Source organism: Anopheles darlingi, chromosome 2 (genome assembly GCF_943734745.1).
Source record: "Anopheles darlingi chromosome 2, idAnoDarlMG_H_01, whole genome shotgun sequence".
Classification (NCBI taxonomy): Eukaryota; Metazoa; Arthropoda; class Insecta; order Diptera; family Culicidae; genus Anopheles; species Anopheles darlingi.
In genome coordinates, this window is record NC_064874.1 from 31,941,903 (window position 1) to 31,959,402 (window position 17,500).

Sequence of the window (17,500 nt, forward strand, 5' to 3'; positions counted from 1 at the left end):
TCGGTAACATTTTTCACTGGACTACCTGACTGACCAACTCAACATCCGTAGAGAGTCCGCATATTGCACGCAGATATTGTTCGCAGTTCTTTTCTGTGACCAAACGTTTTTCTTCCACGGTTAACGTTTGAAAAGTAATGCCAGGTGTAACCAAAACGGTTGGGCTCCACCACACTAGTAGCAGTACACATCGGACATGATGGTGATGAAGGAGCCACCGTGCGACTCCGCCATCGCCAGCTTACCTTCGTCGATTCGCTGGTGCGCTTTTTGTACATCGCCGTCCGCGCTCTTAAGTATGACGTACATCAGGGGCATCATTTCCCAGGGGTAACTCAATTTCTCCAGCAGCCACTGGGCCCGCTTGACCAGCTCATCGTCTGCGAATGAAAAGCAAAAACGGCGAAAAAAAAACACACAAACACACATTAACCGTTTACATTGACGTGATGTTGTTTTTTGGGAGGATGTTTAATTGCTATTTAATTACTTAATTACACAAAAGCAAACCGTACACAACAACAAACTGACAACTGTTCGGTGCTTGAACATGTTGCTTCTTCATTTACATCTCGGAACGAAACGACTTAAAGGCAAAGGAGGAGTTTTGTCTGTGTGTCCGACACACGCACGCACGCACAGAAGAAGAGAGAGGGAGAGAAGGTCATGCCGTGTACCGCATGTCATCCTGTCGATCATCTTATCATCATGCACGACGTCGCGAATGACGTCGCCAGTTTCCTCATTATGATGCTTATCGCTGATGCCCATCATGATTGCTGTCTACTCTCCACTGCACTGTTGGGGCGTTCATTAGACGCATGCCTTCGATTGCATCTCGCTCGTGAGTCGAGTCGAGATGTGTGTTCTATGTTCCACAGGTTCTCGGTGTTCTCGGCCAGTTGTGCCAATGAAAAATGGCTTTCCCATCAATACGCGTCTCCCCAGCGAGTCGGCAGTGAGTTCTCTGGTGAGCGATGCACATCGCCAGATTTACCAGCCAGAGGCACACACACACACACACAGACAAACACACAGACACACCTCAGCAGCAGCTAATCGAAGCTTGTTTTTGAAACAAGACACCTTAACAAATATCCCATAATCAATCAAAACGCTAAAATGGCCGCTGAGCTGCCAGGGGACCTTTTGCCAAGACTTTGCGCTTCTGCCTTTGCCTCGACTCACACACACAGACAGCCCGTTGTCTCGGAAGTACGCAGGCGGTGGCCTCCACCAGTAAAGCTCACAGAAGATTTATTTTATATTTACACTATTATCATCATCATCAACGCCAGCAGCAGCAGCAGTAGATGTAGTTGCATCCCCAAGAGTGAGAGGAGCAGCATCAACAGTCCCCCCGCCGTAACTCCTCCTCACCATCATCGGCAATGCGCGTCAATGAAATCGCGAACCCAGCCTTTTGCGCTCGATGAGGAGGAGCGCAACCTTAAGGCGGCAATAGCGGCCCTTCCCTTTACCACACCCCTCGAACACGACCTCCCTTCCCTTGTCCTCTCTCTGCCTCAGCCCCACCGGTATCATGACTTTGACGCTCGCGTCTAGCAGAACGTCGAGTGCAGTCATTCTGACACTTTGAAAAGTCACTTCAGTCATGCTAATCTTGTGCTTAATTTAGCTGCAATCTCGCGCAGGCGCGCGCGCGCTCGCCCGAGTACACCCTGGTACACCCCTCTGCACCTTCGTCTTCGTGCCTCCACTCCTACTACTACCTTTACCGCTTGCTTTCGTCAGCCAGTTTGCAACGCGTGTAACGTTGGCGTGCTGTACGCTACGACGGAGTTGGATTGATTGGTGGAAATAAGCTTCTTCTTCCGAACCAGAAAGTTGCTGCTCCCAGTGAACCCGTTCTCCATCGCCATCAAAGCAACCTTTTCCTTGGGAGACTACTCTCGGGCGATGGTATTGCATCAGAGCTGTCAAAGTGTCAATCCGGAGATGGAACGGCGCTGCATCGCGGGATTGCATCTTCCCTCGACCCCTTGAGGATGCCCACCTTCCCACCCCCCCGTACGGGACCTCCCGGGTGATTTCGCGGATTGCACTGAATGCAGCGCCACGAGTTGCAATAGATCATTGTCGATCGTTTCTATTTCTGGCAGCGGGCCTGGCGCGCCGTTGCCCACACACACACACACACACACACACAAATAGACGCAGACGGAGAGCTGCAGCTCTAGGCGAACGCCACAGACAACCTTTCTAAAAAAAAACACACACACCCTCGGATTGATAGAGCCTTCCTTCCGTCTGCCTCGAATAAATCAAAACTCTTCGCTCCGTTCTCCGCTGATTATGACAAAACGATCCTAGAGATTAAGCCAACAACCACCACCACCACCACCACCGGTAGTACCAACAACAACCACCTTGTGTATGTTCCACTTTGGCAAAATGTCGAACCGTCGTCGACGTACGCAGCGCAAACGGATCTGCAAACGTACGAAATGAGGTCTTCTACCTACTCGTACTGCTATGTAGGATGCGTTTCTTCGATCGTTACTTCACCATTTTCCACTAATGAAGCACTCCGGCGATTGGACCGTGGAATGGAAAGGGTTAGTCATTAATTTTGGTTTTTATTATTGTTTCAACATTCACTCTACCGTCTCTACCACCCCGAAAAGGGCGCCCGTTTTTGTTTTGCTACTCATTTCTTCAAACTCGATTTTCTCTCGTTTCTGCAATTCCGCAATTCGTCAAGAAACGAAGGGTTACGACCGTATCCATTGTTTCACCCGCGTGTTGCACAGTTACGTACGAGGCTCTAAGGCTTTCTCTTTGGTGCGATTGCTATCGCAGAAGCTAATCTTTGTTGGCGTTTGCGTTTGGCGTTCTGAATGCAACGACCGCGGAATGAGCAGATAGAATCGCGCACCTGGCCGTGCACCCGGACCTCGAACCGCGCCGCTAATTATGCTGGATAATCCTAATTGCTCTTGGCCTTAACCGTTAACCGTTAAGCACAGTGAAAAAAAAATGCGGAAAGTGAGCGTTAAAATTGAACACAGGTTTTGTGTCCTTTTCTGATGGGCAGCACTTTATTCCATCAACAATACATTGATCATCTAACGAAGGGGTGGTTCCGATATGGTGCGGACCATGAATGGCACATCGACGACGGCACAGCCGGTGAGAATCGTTCAAATCGGTAATGATGGAACGATGGGCGGTGCGCGGTGCGTTTATTTGAACAAATCGTTTGTAAAGTTGCACCAGTGGATTGCGCATTCCATTGCAAGAGACGAAGCATACGGTTTTGCGAATGTGTGTGCAGCTGTGTACACAGAAGGCACACACTACTAGTGTCGGTTGGTTCATAGGAGTGCTTATAAATTGAATAATTGAGGCCAATATTTTATGCATCCAGACTAAACAAACCGTAAGTTAGAGAGATACATACTTCCCTCGCACGAATGGCAATCCGTTTCCATTCAACCGTCAACCGCGACCACGACGACGACATGCCCTCTCCTAACGAACGCCGCGGCCACGCTGGTGCCAACCAAGGTTAGGGAAGGCCGATCGCGACCTTCGCGCGTAACCCTGTCCACACCTCGTCCTCCTATCGCGGTGCTACACACGACACACTCTCTGTTCTCTGCTCTTGTACTACTGCATCAACCCCACCCGGACCAGACCAGACCAGACCTTGTGCAAGTGTTTGAAAAGCGTTTATACCACACCCTCCTTAACCACCTCCTTCTGTTGTCCGTGCGCAGTCCTCCTCCTCTTCAACCGCGATTGCCACGCATTTTGACTTTTACGATCCACTGTTGATGAGAGTGATTGCCAACGATAAATCATACTTGACCGCTATGAGTGAATGCAAAAAACGCGCGCGCACACACACACACACACACACTACTCGCCGCCAATACAAGCGGATGCGGAAGAAGAAATGCTGCGGTGGTTCTGCTCCTGCGGACTCGCAGAAATAAACCTGCTAATTGATGTTGATTGCTTTCGATTGCGATTCGACACCTCGAGAATCCGGTCTCCGGACTCGGTCGGTCCGGGTCGCGCGGCATCTGGCTTCGTTCGCCTTTTCGTTCGAATTCTGGCCATTTCGCGCACGGTTCGATTGGTTTACCTTTGCGCCCGTGTTCCCTCTCACCCCATCCTCTCACTGGCTATCATTTCCCATAAAGACACGATTTAAGATGTGTGCTGCTTGTTTTTACCGCAGCAACTCGTGGCCGGCAGCAGCAGCAGCAGCAGCAGCACACGCCCTGCTGGGGGACTGGTTTCAACACCCAAGAAGCAGTGGCACGCTCGCTGCTAATTTAAATAATCGGCCAGGTTTCTCTTGAAGCTGTCACCATTGGTATAATCGCAGATTAAAGCCGGCGTCGACTGGTCCGGCGATGCACGTGGCATTTGCGCATTTGCCGGTATGGATTTGGGTTTTGGACGCGTAATACGAGGCTGTCCCCCCTTGCAACTAGCCAGCAGGTTCGAGTGGCCACAGTGGTCGAACACTGCAGTTACTCACCGGTTAAAGGCGGCCAGGGCCCGTGCCCCATTTATCACGAGCACGAGCAACGCCGGATTCAATTATTGTTTCGCTCTTCGAAGTCACAACATAAGCCGTAATCTTGTATCGCTCCGTGGAGCATGGAGGAAAAAGGGAAAGGGGGAAGGGTAGAAGGGTAGCAAGTCCATGTGGTTGGAGATTGCAAACGATTGATTGCGAGGCGATCAAGTCAAAGGGGGCAAAGAGCGGCCGGACCCCCCCCCCCTTCCATTGACGCAACTGCCGCGAATCAATCTTGGAGAACGGGAATTGATGTTTCGCGAATGGGAATTGATGTTTGTATTCCCCATACCCACGGGGCTGACAAATTGATCGGGATAACCTCTAAACGATAAAGTATCGTTTTAATTGGGCTTCCGGAGTATCACTGTCCGCATTTGAATTTATAACTGACCCAACTTTGCAACAGAGGCGCAACGGAGATGAAACTGCCTGTTTTTTTTGGTTTTTTAAAATGATGAATCGATTTGAAACTAAACTGTTATCATCATTATAAAACCACTTCTTGGTATCTAGAAGTTGTATATCATTATTTCATCTTAGCTCACTTTGGGTTGCTCTGGAGTGTTATGAGGTCAACCATATTTCAAATATTCGATTATACGACTTATAATGATGTCCCAACAACTTTCAATCTCCAATTGTTTTTGTTCAACTAACGAACGAGTCACAGATTCAATAAAACTAATTTCATCGATTGGTCAAAGGTTGCTGTGATTTCTTCTACACAAATACGATAAAAAATCGAACATCGGCATAATCCCAATACGAGCATGTTCTTAATCATTTCATTCAAATGCCTTCCAAATGCTCTACAGTTTCTTCAAACGAGTTTCGGTGTCGCCTCGGAGTTTCGGTGTATTCAACGATAGTTTCGGTGTCGCCTTGACGCGCTTAAAAAAAATCGAGCATTCCCGAAAAACAATCACACACGGCATAAAACGTCGCCACAAAACACCACAGAATTCACTAAACGTTTTCTCTTCTGGTTTGCTTGGAAAACGCAGGTCGCGAACGATTTGATACACTTCGACCGAATGTTCAACGTTGGATTCAGGATGTTTGATATTCATTCTCACAGCACAACTAAACTTTTCACCTGGTTGCTCTGCTTTATATATACTCGAGCAGAGCAACCCAAAGTGAACTAAGATGCAACAATGATATACAACAAGATACGTAACAAAATACATTTAAAAAAGAGATTTTGTCGCAAGCTGATTCAAGTTTGTTTCAAAATTAACTGACAAACTATCGATGTTACTATAAATATAAAATAGCGTAAAAATAATAGCATCCCTTACCTATGATCGCTCCGAATACATACATACATGCAAACGTTCTTTTAAACGGTTATCATTTGATCGTCATTGCAACCATATCGGTGCAGTAAAAAACCAACTTTTTTTGTACTTCAAAATCTGTTCAAATAATTATCATTACTTCCAAAAATGTAATCCTTGAGCTTTTACCACTAACGCGACATGTTCGATGTGTCTCACAACGGGTTCCTATTCCGGTTAGGACAATGGCCGACCCATTGTTAGTGCTGATCAAACATAAGTGCCTAACACGATAAAGGCACACTTAATCGTCCCGAAATTGACCAGTGACAATGCACGATACAAGCACGATGCTTAAATCCTACCACTGCTGGCTACTCTTTTGAACGGTGGTACTTTGGTAGAGTTTCAGACGTAAATCGTGTTTCGTTTATGGTCCGGAACCTCGGACATTCGCCGTTCTTTGGCTGTGCAGCATAAGCGACGGGTGTTTCTGTTCCGTTTTTTTGCTGCGCTGCTTCCCCCTAGAATCATCTACCACGAAGCAAATCCATTTTCCGAGCTACAACCGGACGATGAAAGCTCCGCGTAGAAATACACGCTTCCTTTCTGCGGACACCAGCTCACCACGGTTATTACCGTTGCTCGAATGATTCTTCTTCGTCCTAACATAACAACCTCACCGCGCTGGCCGGCATGAGACGATGGCGATGGACGCTTCACCGCGAGCCGCGAAACAATTCAATTTCCTCGTGTTACCGTGCGTTGTAGTCTCCTTGCGGATGTCAACTTGACGGTGGCATAAAGCGGGAAAAAGAAAAGAATGAACACAGTAGTGGCCTCCGCCTTCCCCGGAAACCGGTAAGACCGAGTGGCTCTGACCGTTCGTGGAAAACACGAAAATTCATGTTCGAGACCGGAAGAAGGTACGAGTGCGCGAGAAAGAGAGAGAGAGAGATAGTGAGAGAAAGGCTGGTCATCCTAGATCCTTCAGACTCGTCGTCGTCGTCGTCGTCGTCGTCGTCGTCGTCATCGTGATAGAAGACAACGGTCTGCACGGACATGGAGATTAGTGGAGAGATTGTTCGTCTCCGACCGTTCCAGGACGTGACGAAGATGTAACGATCCTGCTGCGGCCAAAAGGATACGGATAGGATGATGCAGCGAGAGGCTACAGCAAAGGACAACCACTTCACCGACTCTGTCGCTCCTGATTCGACCGGAAGGAAGTGCGACGAAGATCAACATAAACCCGCGAACAACATATAACAACGCCGAGGAACATCGTCATCATCATCGTCGTTGTCGCCGTTTTCCAGCGAATTTAGCGGACTACTCCGACTCCGACATCCGACAGCACGTGTTCTGTCGGGTCCGCTGTCGGTCGAAACCACCCACTTCACCCACTTCACCCACTCCATTCCACCCCATTCCACCCACTGACACAGACTCGCACACGAGTGCGCACTGTCGCGCAAAAGAGACAAAACCTCGAAAGCGGTGCGCTGAGTGCGCATCATCCGGGTGTTAGAGCGAGCCGAAAATGGTGGTGCCCGGATCCCCGGTCCGACCAGGCCAGCTGCGCAACCAATCGTGGGGCTGACTCCGCCTCTCTTATGTCTTATGTACGGTACGGCCGGTGGTGGCCTTATGTCGTCGTTCCTTCCCCTCGCTTTTGCTCGCACGGTGACGTCGACATCAGTCGAGAGGAGGGAGGGCGCCGACGAACTATGCTGCTGCTGCCAATGTTTCGATTATGTTGCCGCCTGACGGCGCTTCGTGCGCTCGCTCACCGCGCCATGTACTCATGTTGCTGCTGCTTCTCGAGTTGGCTCTTTCTATCCGCCTTCGTGGCCTTCTTTGCCGCCACAGCATGATTTATGTCTTTTTATGTACAACCCAGCATACGCGAGCGATACACGGACCGCGTGCACATAGCTGTGGGGCCCCGTGTTCGGATGATCGGCGGCCTTTTTCCTCGGAGTAGCAGGCCCTTCGTGTTTCTGCGACCGAAACATGATTTCTCTGTGGGAGTTGTTGGAGTCTTTTGTTCTCCTTTTGTTTTCCGGGCGCCTCCATTGCGACCGCAGAGGAATGGAATCTGCGTTGCCTTCGATCCTGCAAAATGCTTTCTTCGCTTTCTTCGCAATGGCAGGCAGTAGAATGACAGTTGGAGCAATAATTGAAAATCGTAGGAGGCGTTCAAATGTTGATTGAAGCTCAACTCATTCTCAGCAGCTTCTTTTGCTGTTCCTTTTGCTTCTAAACGAAACACCTAGTTCGATAAAAGGTTAGCAAATGGTACACTCTGTTAACAATAATGTTAACATATAGACAGGACCTAACCAAGGTTCTCAGGATACAGGAAATGACCAGATGTACGAGCATCGCGAATCGCGAAATAAAGTCCCAAACACCACAACGTCATGATCAGAGCATACGAGCATCGCAAGTGGTGCCATAAATACCACAACTCCGTTCACACTTTTTGGGTTGTCTCGGGTCGTAAAAACCGCTTCCTTCCTTCCTTCCCGAACGATGATAATCCCGCAACGACCGCAATCTCAATTGCCACAGCCAAGCCAAGCCAAGAGGGGGGCATTCTTCGTTCGGCGGTTTTTTCAACCTTTTTCAAAAAGATGCTCCTTCACCGGGGCTGGCCGCTGGAGATCATAAAAATCCAAAACCGGAATTAATGAAATTGTTTACGGATTGGTTTATAGTTCTTGGTTGCAGCAGCTTGCAGCGGCGTAGTGCCACGGATAAGGCCCCTTGTCGTATCCTTGAACCTTTAGAGGTGAGTCTCATCCATTGTTTTGCACCGTTTCAGGTGGTGGTGGTGGTGCCCGGACTCTCGCTCTCTGGCGACTTTCGTCGGCAAAACCTCCAATTCGGAGAAGCATACATGCACCGCGTGCATATTTTCCAGACGCACACCACACAGTCGGCGCAGAGTTCTGTTTCGCTAATTGGATCATAAAACTACAAAACTGCAACATTGTGTACGTGGCTTCTTCTGCTTTCGGGCCGTCGTACTGTCGCATCGATCGCATCGTCTTCTTCCAAACGTTAATTTGCGCCGAACAAATATGAGGAATTGGATGTGTGTCTCGGTCTCGGTCACTCGTTGCGCTCTCCGAGCCTCTACCGGCCGTAATAAAAGTGGAAAAATGAAATGAAAAATTAAATTTCCAACGAAAAGAAACCTGGAACCCGCCCAGGACATGGACATGCATCTGGTGTGCGCGTCCGGTTCGCAAAACCCCTTCTCTTCAGCGATCTTCAGTCGCCACTTCACCAACAACAGCAGCAACAGCACAATACAATCTACTTACACATCAGCGCACACACACACACCACTACTAGCACTAGCGAGCGAGTATGCGAAAGCTATAACATTATAACAAATTACGAACGTCTCAGGGCGGCTCGGTCGGGCTTATGCTACGGCTAAAATGCAATAAAAATCATATTATAATTTACGATCCTAGCGATGGCCGTGGCCACGACTGGCGGGTTCCATTCCAACGCTGTGTGTGTGTGTGTGTGCGGCAACGAGGGACGACGGGAGCTGTTATGCCGGGGGTTCGCGGCGTGGTTTCGCGCTTAACGAGTGGATTTTCGATCGCATCCACCGGTCTCGGAGTTGCTGCTGCTTATGCGTAGCGGCGCGGGACGTTCCACATGCCCGGGCCCTTCTTCTTTCCCGCCCAGACCATACCAGACGAGACCAGACCAGGCCAGGCGGCCTGCTCGCGGAACAAAACCATTCATTGGCGTTTTACGACACCGCTGGACGGCTTTTTGGAATTGAAATGCACTCACGGTGGTGGCCGTGGCTCATTTGCGCCAACGTGTGTGTGTATGTGTGTGAGCTAGACGGAGGTCCGGAGACGAAGGCTGCGCGCACGGAACGGCAAAAAAAATGGGAAGGAAACTAAGTCCCCCCCCGTGCCCAGCGCATAAGTCGAAGCATTCCCAGTGGCCCTAACCGGCATGTACCTCCTCGTAACTGTAACTCGTTAGCCGACCATTAGAGCGGGTTTTATGATGGGTTTGCAAAAATATAAAACATCAATAAGCGAAACGCAATTGAAGGACCACCTTCCCGGCTTTATGGATGAACCTTTGCTTGCGTGCCGTGACCGATCGGCCAAAGATTGGGGAAGCTACTTTGAGGGTACCCTCAAGGGCGCCACCAATTTAGAGAGGAAATTTATGAGGACAAGAAATTGAAGGCAATTGCAGAACAACTAACATCAGAAGCCACAAAACGGATCGGCTTAAAAGATATTTGAGGCGCTGTTATAAGTTACTACAACGAGCCATTTTAATTGACTTCTCGGTGTTGACAAAAGAGCAAGAGCGATGGTTACCAAACATTGTAACACTCTGAACCCGGGGAATAACAGTTTCACAATCACTCTCCGGGCGCTTCTCGTGACAACTCGTCACCAACAACGAACGAGCGGAACTCAACTCTTCCGCATAATTTGACTGACTTCGTGATACTGCATCGCCCCACGACCATTAAACTACTCGCCTCGCCTCGCCTCAGAGCCTTCCCTTACGACTGCTGGCGGCGCTTTGTTGTCCGTGACACAACGACGATGATGGCTCGCTTCGGGAAACAAATAGTTTCCAATTCATTTCGCCCTCCAAGCGACTTCGATTTATGACGCATTCCAACATCTTTATCTCTACCGGCACTTCCTGCAGCAGACAAGCAAGCATCCCTACTGCTGCTGCTGCTGCTGCTGCAGTAACCTTCCGAATGATACGTCAGTTGGCGCCAAACTTCCCGAATGCAGAAAGAGTGAGAGAAACGTTGGCAGCACGTTAAACGTGTGCAGCACTGGCGCATCATTCCATCGTGCTGCTGCTGCTGTTGGTGGTAGTGGAGTCATGCTGAGCATGCCCGCTGTGCCGCCTTCCATACGTCAGTTGCATAAACAACGTCGTAAAAAATTTAACAAATCAGCCAAAATTTAAAACTCATCAAACCATCCATACCACCCCGTCTGCGCAAATACGCTACGTGCCGCTGCCACTGCTGCTGATTGAGCGAATTGTTTGACTTCCAGGGCCAACCATCAAGGAAGCTTCCGTTTTGGTCTTCGACTCCAATCGGGAGTTGTGGATGTCGGCGACGACGATGATGATTATGAGAAGGAAGGAGCAGGAGGAGAATGAGCATTCGGAAGCTAAGCAGAACTTATTAGTTTCCATCAAAACTGAACAAATAAATCAAAAAAGAAAAAAAGAACCGAAGGAAAAACAGAAGAGTCCACACGAGAGCTCCTCCAGGCAGGTTAGTGTTGCGAGCAGAGGAGTGCAGCAAGTGAGTCGTCATCGCACGTAGTAGCAGCAGCAGTAGTCAGAGCGACCGCACCGCGAGGATAGCCAAAAGTTTTTGAGCTCGTAAAAAGAAGTATGTTTTTTATGGTTTTCACGGCTCTCTTCTCTCGTCTTGCTGGTGCCGATGGTGTCCCGAAAACCTTCGGTTCCGTACGCCGAACGGGATGATTCACTCGTATTCTCGACGACGAGAGCAGTGCCGCCACGGGCACGGGTCACGATTTGGCCGTTGCCGTGATGATGCGAACCGGCGAAGAATCGAATTTCTTGCGGATCGTAAAACGCTAGTTTCGTACATACTTTTCGCGCACGTATGTCTTAACCCTAGAGGAGGAAAACCGTTGTTTGTGAAACTACCGGAGGGTAAAGTAGCGCACCATTCATTGGACCCATTTATTGTTCTTTTTTTTATCCAACCTTATTTTAGAATAATAGTTTGTTGGATTGGCGAGATAAAACGTTACTTTAAACAACAAGATGCATTTATCAAACACTAGTCAAAACAGGACATAAGACATTCTTTGCATTAATATCCTCTCCAGAGTTCATTATCATATCATAATGACCTTGTGTTACAACAAAGTAACACATCGAGCCCCGCATAATAACATATTCCCGGATGAACCGGACCCGGGACCGTGGCAATGCCGACTGGGATGGCATCCCGAACCCTCCAATAGATTGTTCGCATAAAGGTCAACAACTGCAATCACAAATAAACTGCAAATTATCGCGTCACCACGCGAATTTCCGATTAACGACTAATGATTCTCGTATCGTAGGGATGGGGGGACGGGGGGTGTGGTAGTGCGGTGCGTAATTTAACGTCATTTTCCCGAGATTTTACCCGCAACATCCTGGGGTGTCGTCTACCACGGGGGACTCCTGGTCCGGTGTACGCTGGTCCGTTCTCATTATGCATTTGTTTCTGCTGCTACTTCTGCTATCTGCTCCCTTCTGCACTTGCACATGCATCGTCAACGCATAAAACATAAAACGCGAAAAAACACACACAAGAACTCAAAACACAAAACCACCATGCCACGACATTGAAGTCGGTGTTTTTTATTGCTACGTTTTATTTTTTGTTTTCCTGTCGGCGTGTGTGTGTGTGTGTGCGGTTTTGCTCTGTTTAATCACCAGATAAGAATGAACCAGTTATGTGCACCAGTGATAAAGAAGCCAGCTTGGGCAGAAAATTGATTTTTAATAGCCATCTGCTGGTTGCGTTGCTTGCTACGATGCAGCAACAGTAGCAACAGCGCCCCATCAAGTGGTGGCGAGAGGGGAAGGGAACATAAAAAAAAAATAACAAAACGCAGAAATAAAGTGCAACCGATCTTCTTCGGATGCTTGGGAGGGCCCAGCCAGGGCACTTGGGCATCGCACCAGTAGCCTCATTATCGGAGCACTAATCATTCTCTTAACGAAGAACGGAACGAAAAAGGACCCAAATGTGGCCTCCGCGGTCCGATACAATCTATAGTTTCGCAATCGCTTGCATCGAGGCAGGCCTGCTGAGGTCTGGTTCTTGTTTTGTTGTTTCTTCCTCGACCGAAGCCGCTCCACGGTGCGGCCCGTTTGTGGCGACACTTTAGTCAAACGTTAATGATCACACGCTCCTTCAAATCGGCACGTCGCTACGCTAAAGGGATTCATTCAGACCAATCATTTGTCCTCATAAAACGCACCCAACGTTGCATTGCGCTGCGGCTGATGCACCTTTGCATCGTATGCACATCCGCCAATGCGCGAATAAAATTTTTACGACCAAATTTAACGACCATCAGTGCAGGGTCCAAAGCCATCAGTACGGTCAGCCAGCCAGTCAGCCAGTCAGGCAACGTCGGCATGAGTCAGAGAGATAGAGAGTTTGGTCGCGCCTGTCCCGCGAAAAGCGGGGTGTCCACTTCATTCCGTGATCGTTAAAGTAATCGAACAGAACTAGATTTTATAGCCGCTGGTCGAAGCGCTGTTGTCATTGCTGTTGTCGTTGCTGTTGTTATTGCTGTTGAGTCCCATATTTTATGGCCGATTGTGACCTTCGTTTCCGCCTGGATTAGTCCTTGTTGTTGTTAGAGAAGTGGATCCATAGATGGTACCACGCAACAAACTGCTGTTCCACAAAGTATTAGTAATATTTTACCGTCAAGGTTTATTGTTTAAGTACGTAAGTTTAAGTATGCAGCGCGCGGTTCACCTGCATCCATCCCATAAATGTCAATCAAAGAGCGAAGTAGAGGTAGAGGAGATGAGATCAGATAGGTACATTTATTGGCACCATTTGCCATCTTAACGGAGAATGTATTAATTCCCTATTGCAGCCGCAGATCGAGAGCAGCAATGGACACTTTGCTCTAGGGGGCCAAAGGCCATCTAGTTTATAGGAGGTTCGCCCTGGCCATCTAGTTTATAGGAGGTTCGCCCTGCTACGAATGACGTGAGGCAGAGCTTAACTCGTGCAGTCAAATGTGTCTGAAAATCGGATTTGGTGGTGCCACGTATAATGTAAGTATATTCTCTACGGTTGGTCACAACGATGGAGTAGGGAAAAAAAGGGGATTGGCCTAAACGATGTTAAGGCCCAGCGTTACATTCACTTTACATAGCGCAAACACTAACGAACATTTTTGGGGGGTGCAACGGCGCTCCGGTTCACATAGAAGACGACGTACGAACGCGGAGAGCGTGCCTTGTCTTTAGCCCGGCTCCATTCCATCCATTACAGGCGCTGGCGTACGCCATCTCACCCACTATTAAACATATAATTTAGCTCACGTCCCACTCCGCAGGGCTGCAGACGGATGGTGCCACGATCCCACCATCACGGAGCGGTCGCCGTCACGCTAGCGATATGCTAGAGTTTGTCTTCTTCTCCCCGGGGGAGTACACTCGAGGGGCCGGGTCTGAGTACGTGAGACTCGGTGGAGCTTTAGATATAAAATGAAGCGCTGGCTTATTAATTACACTTCCCTCACTCTCGAGAGTACGGAGCGCGCGCGATGCAGTCACTGGGAACCGCCTTCCTGCGGGGCATACCCAGCTTATGTACGTACGTACGCGTCTGTATAGCGGACAACACCAGCTCCAACTATATGGCACACCGTCGTAAGCTGTTCGCCATTTTAAAATCCCTCCTACAGGTAATGCTTTAATGAGTTTTCCCGATTACGGTCCGTATACGGCCGCCCGTATTTATTATGCCACAGTTCTGAGACTCCTAACCTAATCCATTACAGGCTAGACAGGCCCTGTCAGATTCAGAGAGACTGAGAGCCGATTGTACGGCGATTTCGAGATTTGATTTGCTCTGATCGCCAACTGCGATGTGATGAAATGTCTGGATGACTTGCATCGTACAGCTTTGCTCGAGTAGCTTATACTGCTGTACAATCTTGGGCAATACGATTGGGGGTTAAAGCAGTCCAATCCCAAATTGTCCATAGATTATCGCCGTTTATCGGAAACGATGAGCGTCTGTTATGCGCCTTGGCGATTAGTTATCTTTACGAGGGTTGGGAAAGCCCCGGGCTTATCTTAAAAGCGTTGTGGCCAGCCTTTTTTTTTTTTGGGGAGTTACTGTAACCCTCAGTGTGTAGCTTGTGTTGAAGACAATCAGTCATGTTACTTGCAGCGGTTTTACCTTTGCTGATACTTTCCCTAATTTCTTCATCCTCCGCTACACCGGATCACCATCCGTTACGAGGACGATGGAGAGAACTGAGAAAACCGTCGTTGGTGGATCAACCGACAAAGCGCGTTAGCCCACCCGAGGAGCAACGTTATCGTCTGCCGACGTACATCGTACCGACGCACTACAATCTGTACATTGAGTCGCAAGTCCACACCGGAAATCGTTCGTTCAGTGGCCAGGTGGACATCGATATAGACATCCGCCAACCCACCAGAACGATCTACGTGCACAGTCGTGGTCTAACCATCACCTGGAACGAGCTGGTGAAAACGATCGACGGTGACAGTTACAACGAAACGCTCCTGTATACCGTAGATACCGAGCGTGAGTTCATTATCTTCGCCACGCGGGACACGCTGATGCCCGGCAACGAGCACGTCTTGCGGATCGCGTTCCAGGGCGAGCTGCGTACCGATGCCGATGGGTTCTATCTCAGCTCGTACCTGAATACGACGACCGGTACTCGGAAGTATCTGGCGGCCACCCAATTCCAGGCGATAAGCGCACGGTCCGCCTTTCCCTGTTTCGATGAACCGGCAATGAAGGCGTCATTCTCGGTGGTAATCAAACATCATCCCAGCTACAAGGCGACCTCCAATATGCCATCCTACGTCAGTGCAGGGTAAGAACCGAATGTGTGATAGTCACATTGTCCATTGTACATTGTGTGCGTTCGATTGTGCGTTTTGCAGGGATGAGGATGGTTATGTGGTGGATTACTTCGAAACGACCCCGCGGATGTCGGTCTATCTGTTGGCGTTCATGGTGTCCGATTTCCCGTACATCGAGGAAGGCCAACAGCGGGTTTACGCACGTCCGACCTCCATCAACCAGACGCAATACGCGCTGGAGGCTGGCCTACGCATCCTAGCCGCACTCGATGAGTACACGGGCATTCCGTACTCCGACTACATGCCCAAGATCGATCAGGTGGCCTTGCCCGATTTCGATGCCGGTGCCATGGAAAACTGGGGTCTCTGCAATTACAGGTAAGGCTCTCGACTGGTCGTCGATTGCGTCGCGTTAATCCCACCTAATGGGGTTTTTTTTTATCAGGGAGGAGTATCTACTGTATCAGCCGGGCGTTAGCACTTATCTGACGGAAACGTTCATCACGACCATCATTGCCCACGAGTACGCACACCAGTGGTTCGGGAATGTCGTCACGAACGAATGGTGGAGCTATCTGTGGTTGAACGAGGGTTTCGCCACGCTGTACGAGTATATGGCGGCCGATCTGGCCTATCCGGAGCGCCGGTATCGCGATCTGTTTAACGTGGACATCGTGCAGCCGGTGCTGCGGTCCGATTCGTCGGAGAATACCCGTCCCATGACGTTCAGTCGTGGTGCTACGTTCGATGCCATCATCAGTATCTTCGACAATGTGGCCTACTCGAAGGCTGGCTCCGTACTGCGAATGTTCCGTCAGGTGATTGGGATCGATACTTGGAGGCAGATCGTCCGGGAGCACATCGAGCGCAGTGAGTTCGGTTCGGTTAATCCGGCGGCGCTGATCACAGCGATGGAAACGGTAACCGGTAATGCGTCGTTCCTGCCCGATGGCATCGAAATGGAAGCGTTCGTCAGTAGCTGGGCTGATCAGGCCGGTTATCCGGTGCTCGAGGTACGTCGTACGTACACCGGAGAGCTTATCCTGTCGCAGGACCGTTTCTACAACAACAAGATAGTGAATGATGATACGAGCGTTTGGATGATACCGTACACGTTGTTGGAGGAGAATGCACCGTGGAGCGTCGATCCGTTGGCCGACTGGCAATGGTTGACGGTGCGTGCCGTTCGTATACCTTCCGCCATTCCGGACGATCACTGGCTGCTGGCCAACGTCAACCAGACCGGGTACTATCGCGTAAACTATGATGCCCGCAATTGGCAGATGCTGAGCGGTGCGCTGCTCGATGATCATACGACCATCCCGATGGCCAGCCGTTCCCAGTTGGTCGATGATGCGTTCCAGTTGGCACGCGCGAACCGCCTCGACATGGAGGTTGCACTCGAGCTGCTCTCGTACGTGCGCGACGAACGAGAATATCCACCGTGGGAATCGGTCAACACGGCACTGTCCTATCTCGCCCAGCGACTCCGTGGTACACCGGACTATGGTCTGTATCAGCTGTGGGTCGATACACTGATCGGTGACGTGTTCGTCGGACTCGATGTCACCGGTGTGCCACCGTCCGGTGACGCGTCACTGCTCGACAAGTTCCTGCAGCAACTCATCTCCAGCTGGGCCTGTAGGATGGAAATAGAAAGTTGTCTGGCCGATACCCGGGAGGCACTCGAACGTGAGCTGACCGGTGTCGAGCCGGTGCATCCGGATGTTTCCTCCGTCGTGTACTGCTACGGGCTACGGAGCGCACCGGGTTCGGACGCATTTCAGTATCTGTACGGTAAGTTGCAGGCGTCCGCTAATCGTGCCGAACGGTCGCTGCTGATCGATGCGCTCGGTTGTGCGAACGATCCGGACGAGCTGGATGCCCTCCTGCTGACGGCCATCGGTGGTGAGCTGCAGGTGAACTATACGCCCGAAGAGCGATACTACGTTCTCACCTCCGTGCTCGTCAGTCGCGATGGTGTCGATGCGTTGGT

At 49.9% G+C, this 17,500-nt stretch overlaps 1 protein-coding gene across 1 annotated transcript in view; it reads right to left on the bottom strand.

Annotated features, from left to right (window-relative positions):
• Window positions 1–17,500, bottom strand: part of LOC125950633 (uncharacterized) — a 91,367-nt gene that overhangs the window by 12,738 nt on the left and 61,129 nt on the right. Inside the window, exon 4 of the mRNA XM_049678801.1 lies at window positions 246–380. Coding sequence (XP_049534758.1) covers window positions 246–380 — 135 coding nt within the window. The remainder of the gene's footprint in view (window positions 1–245; window positions 381–17,500) is intronic.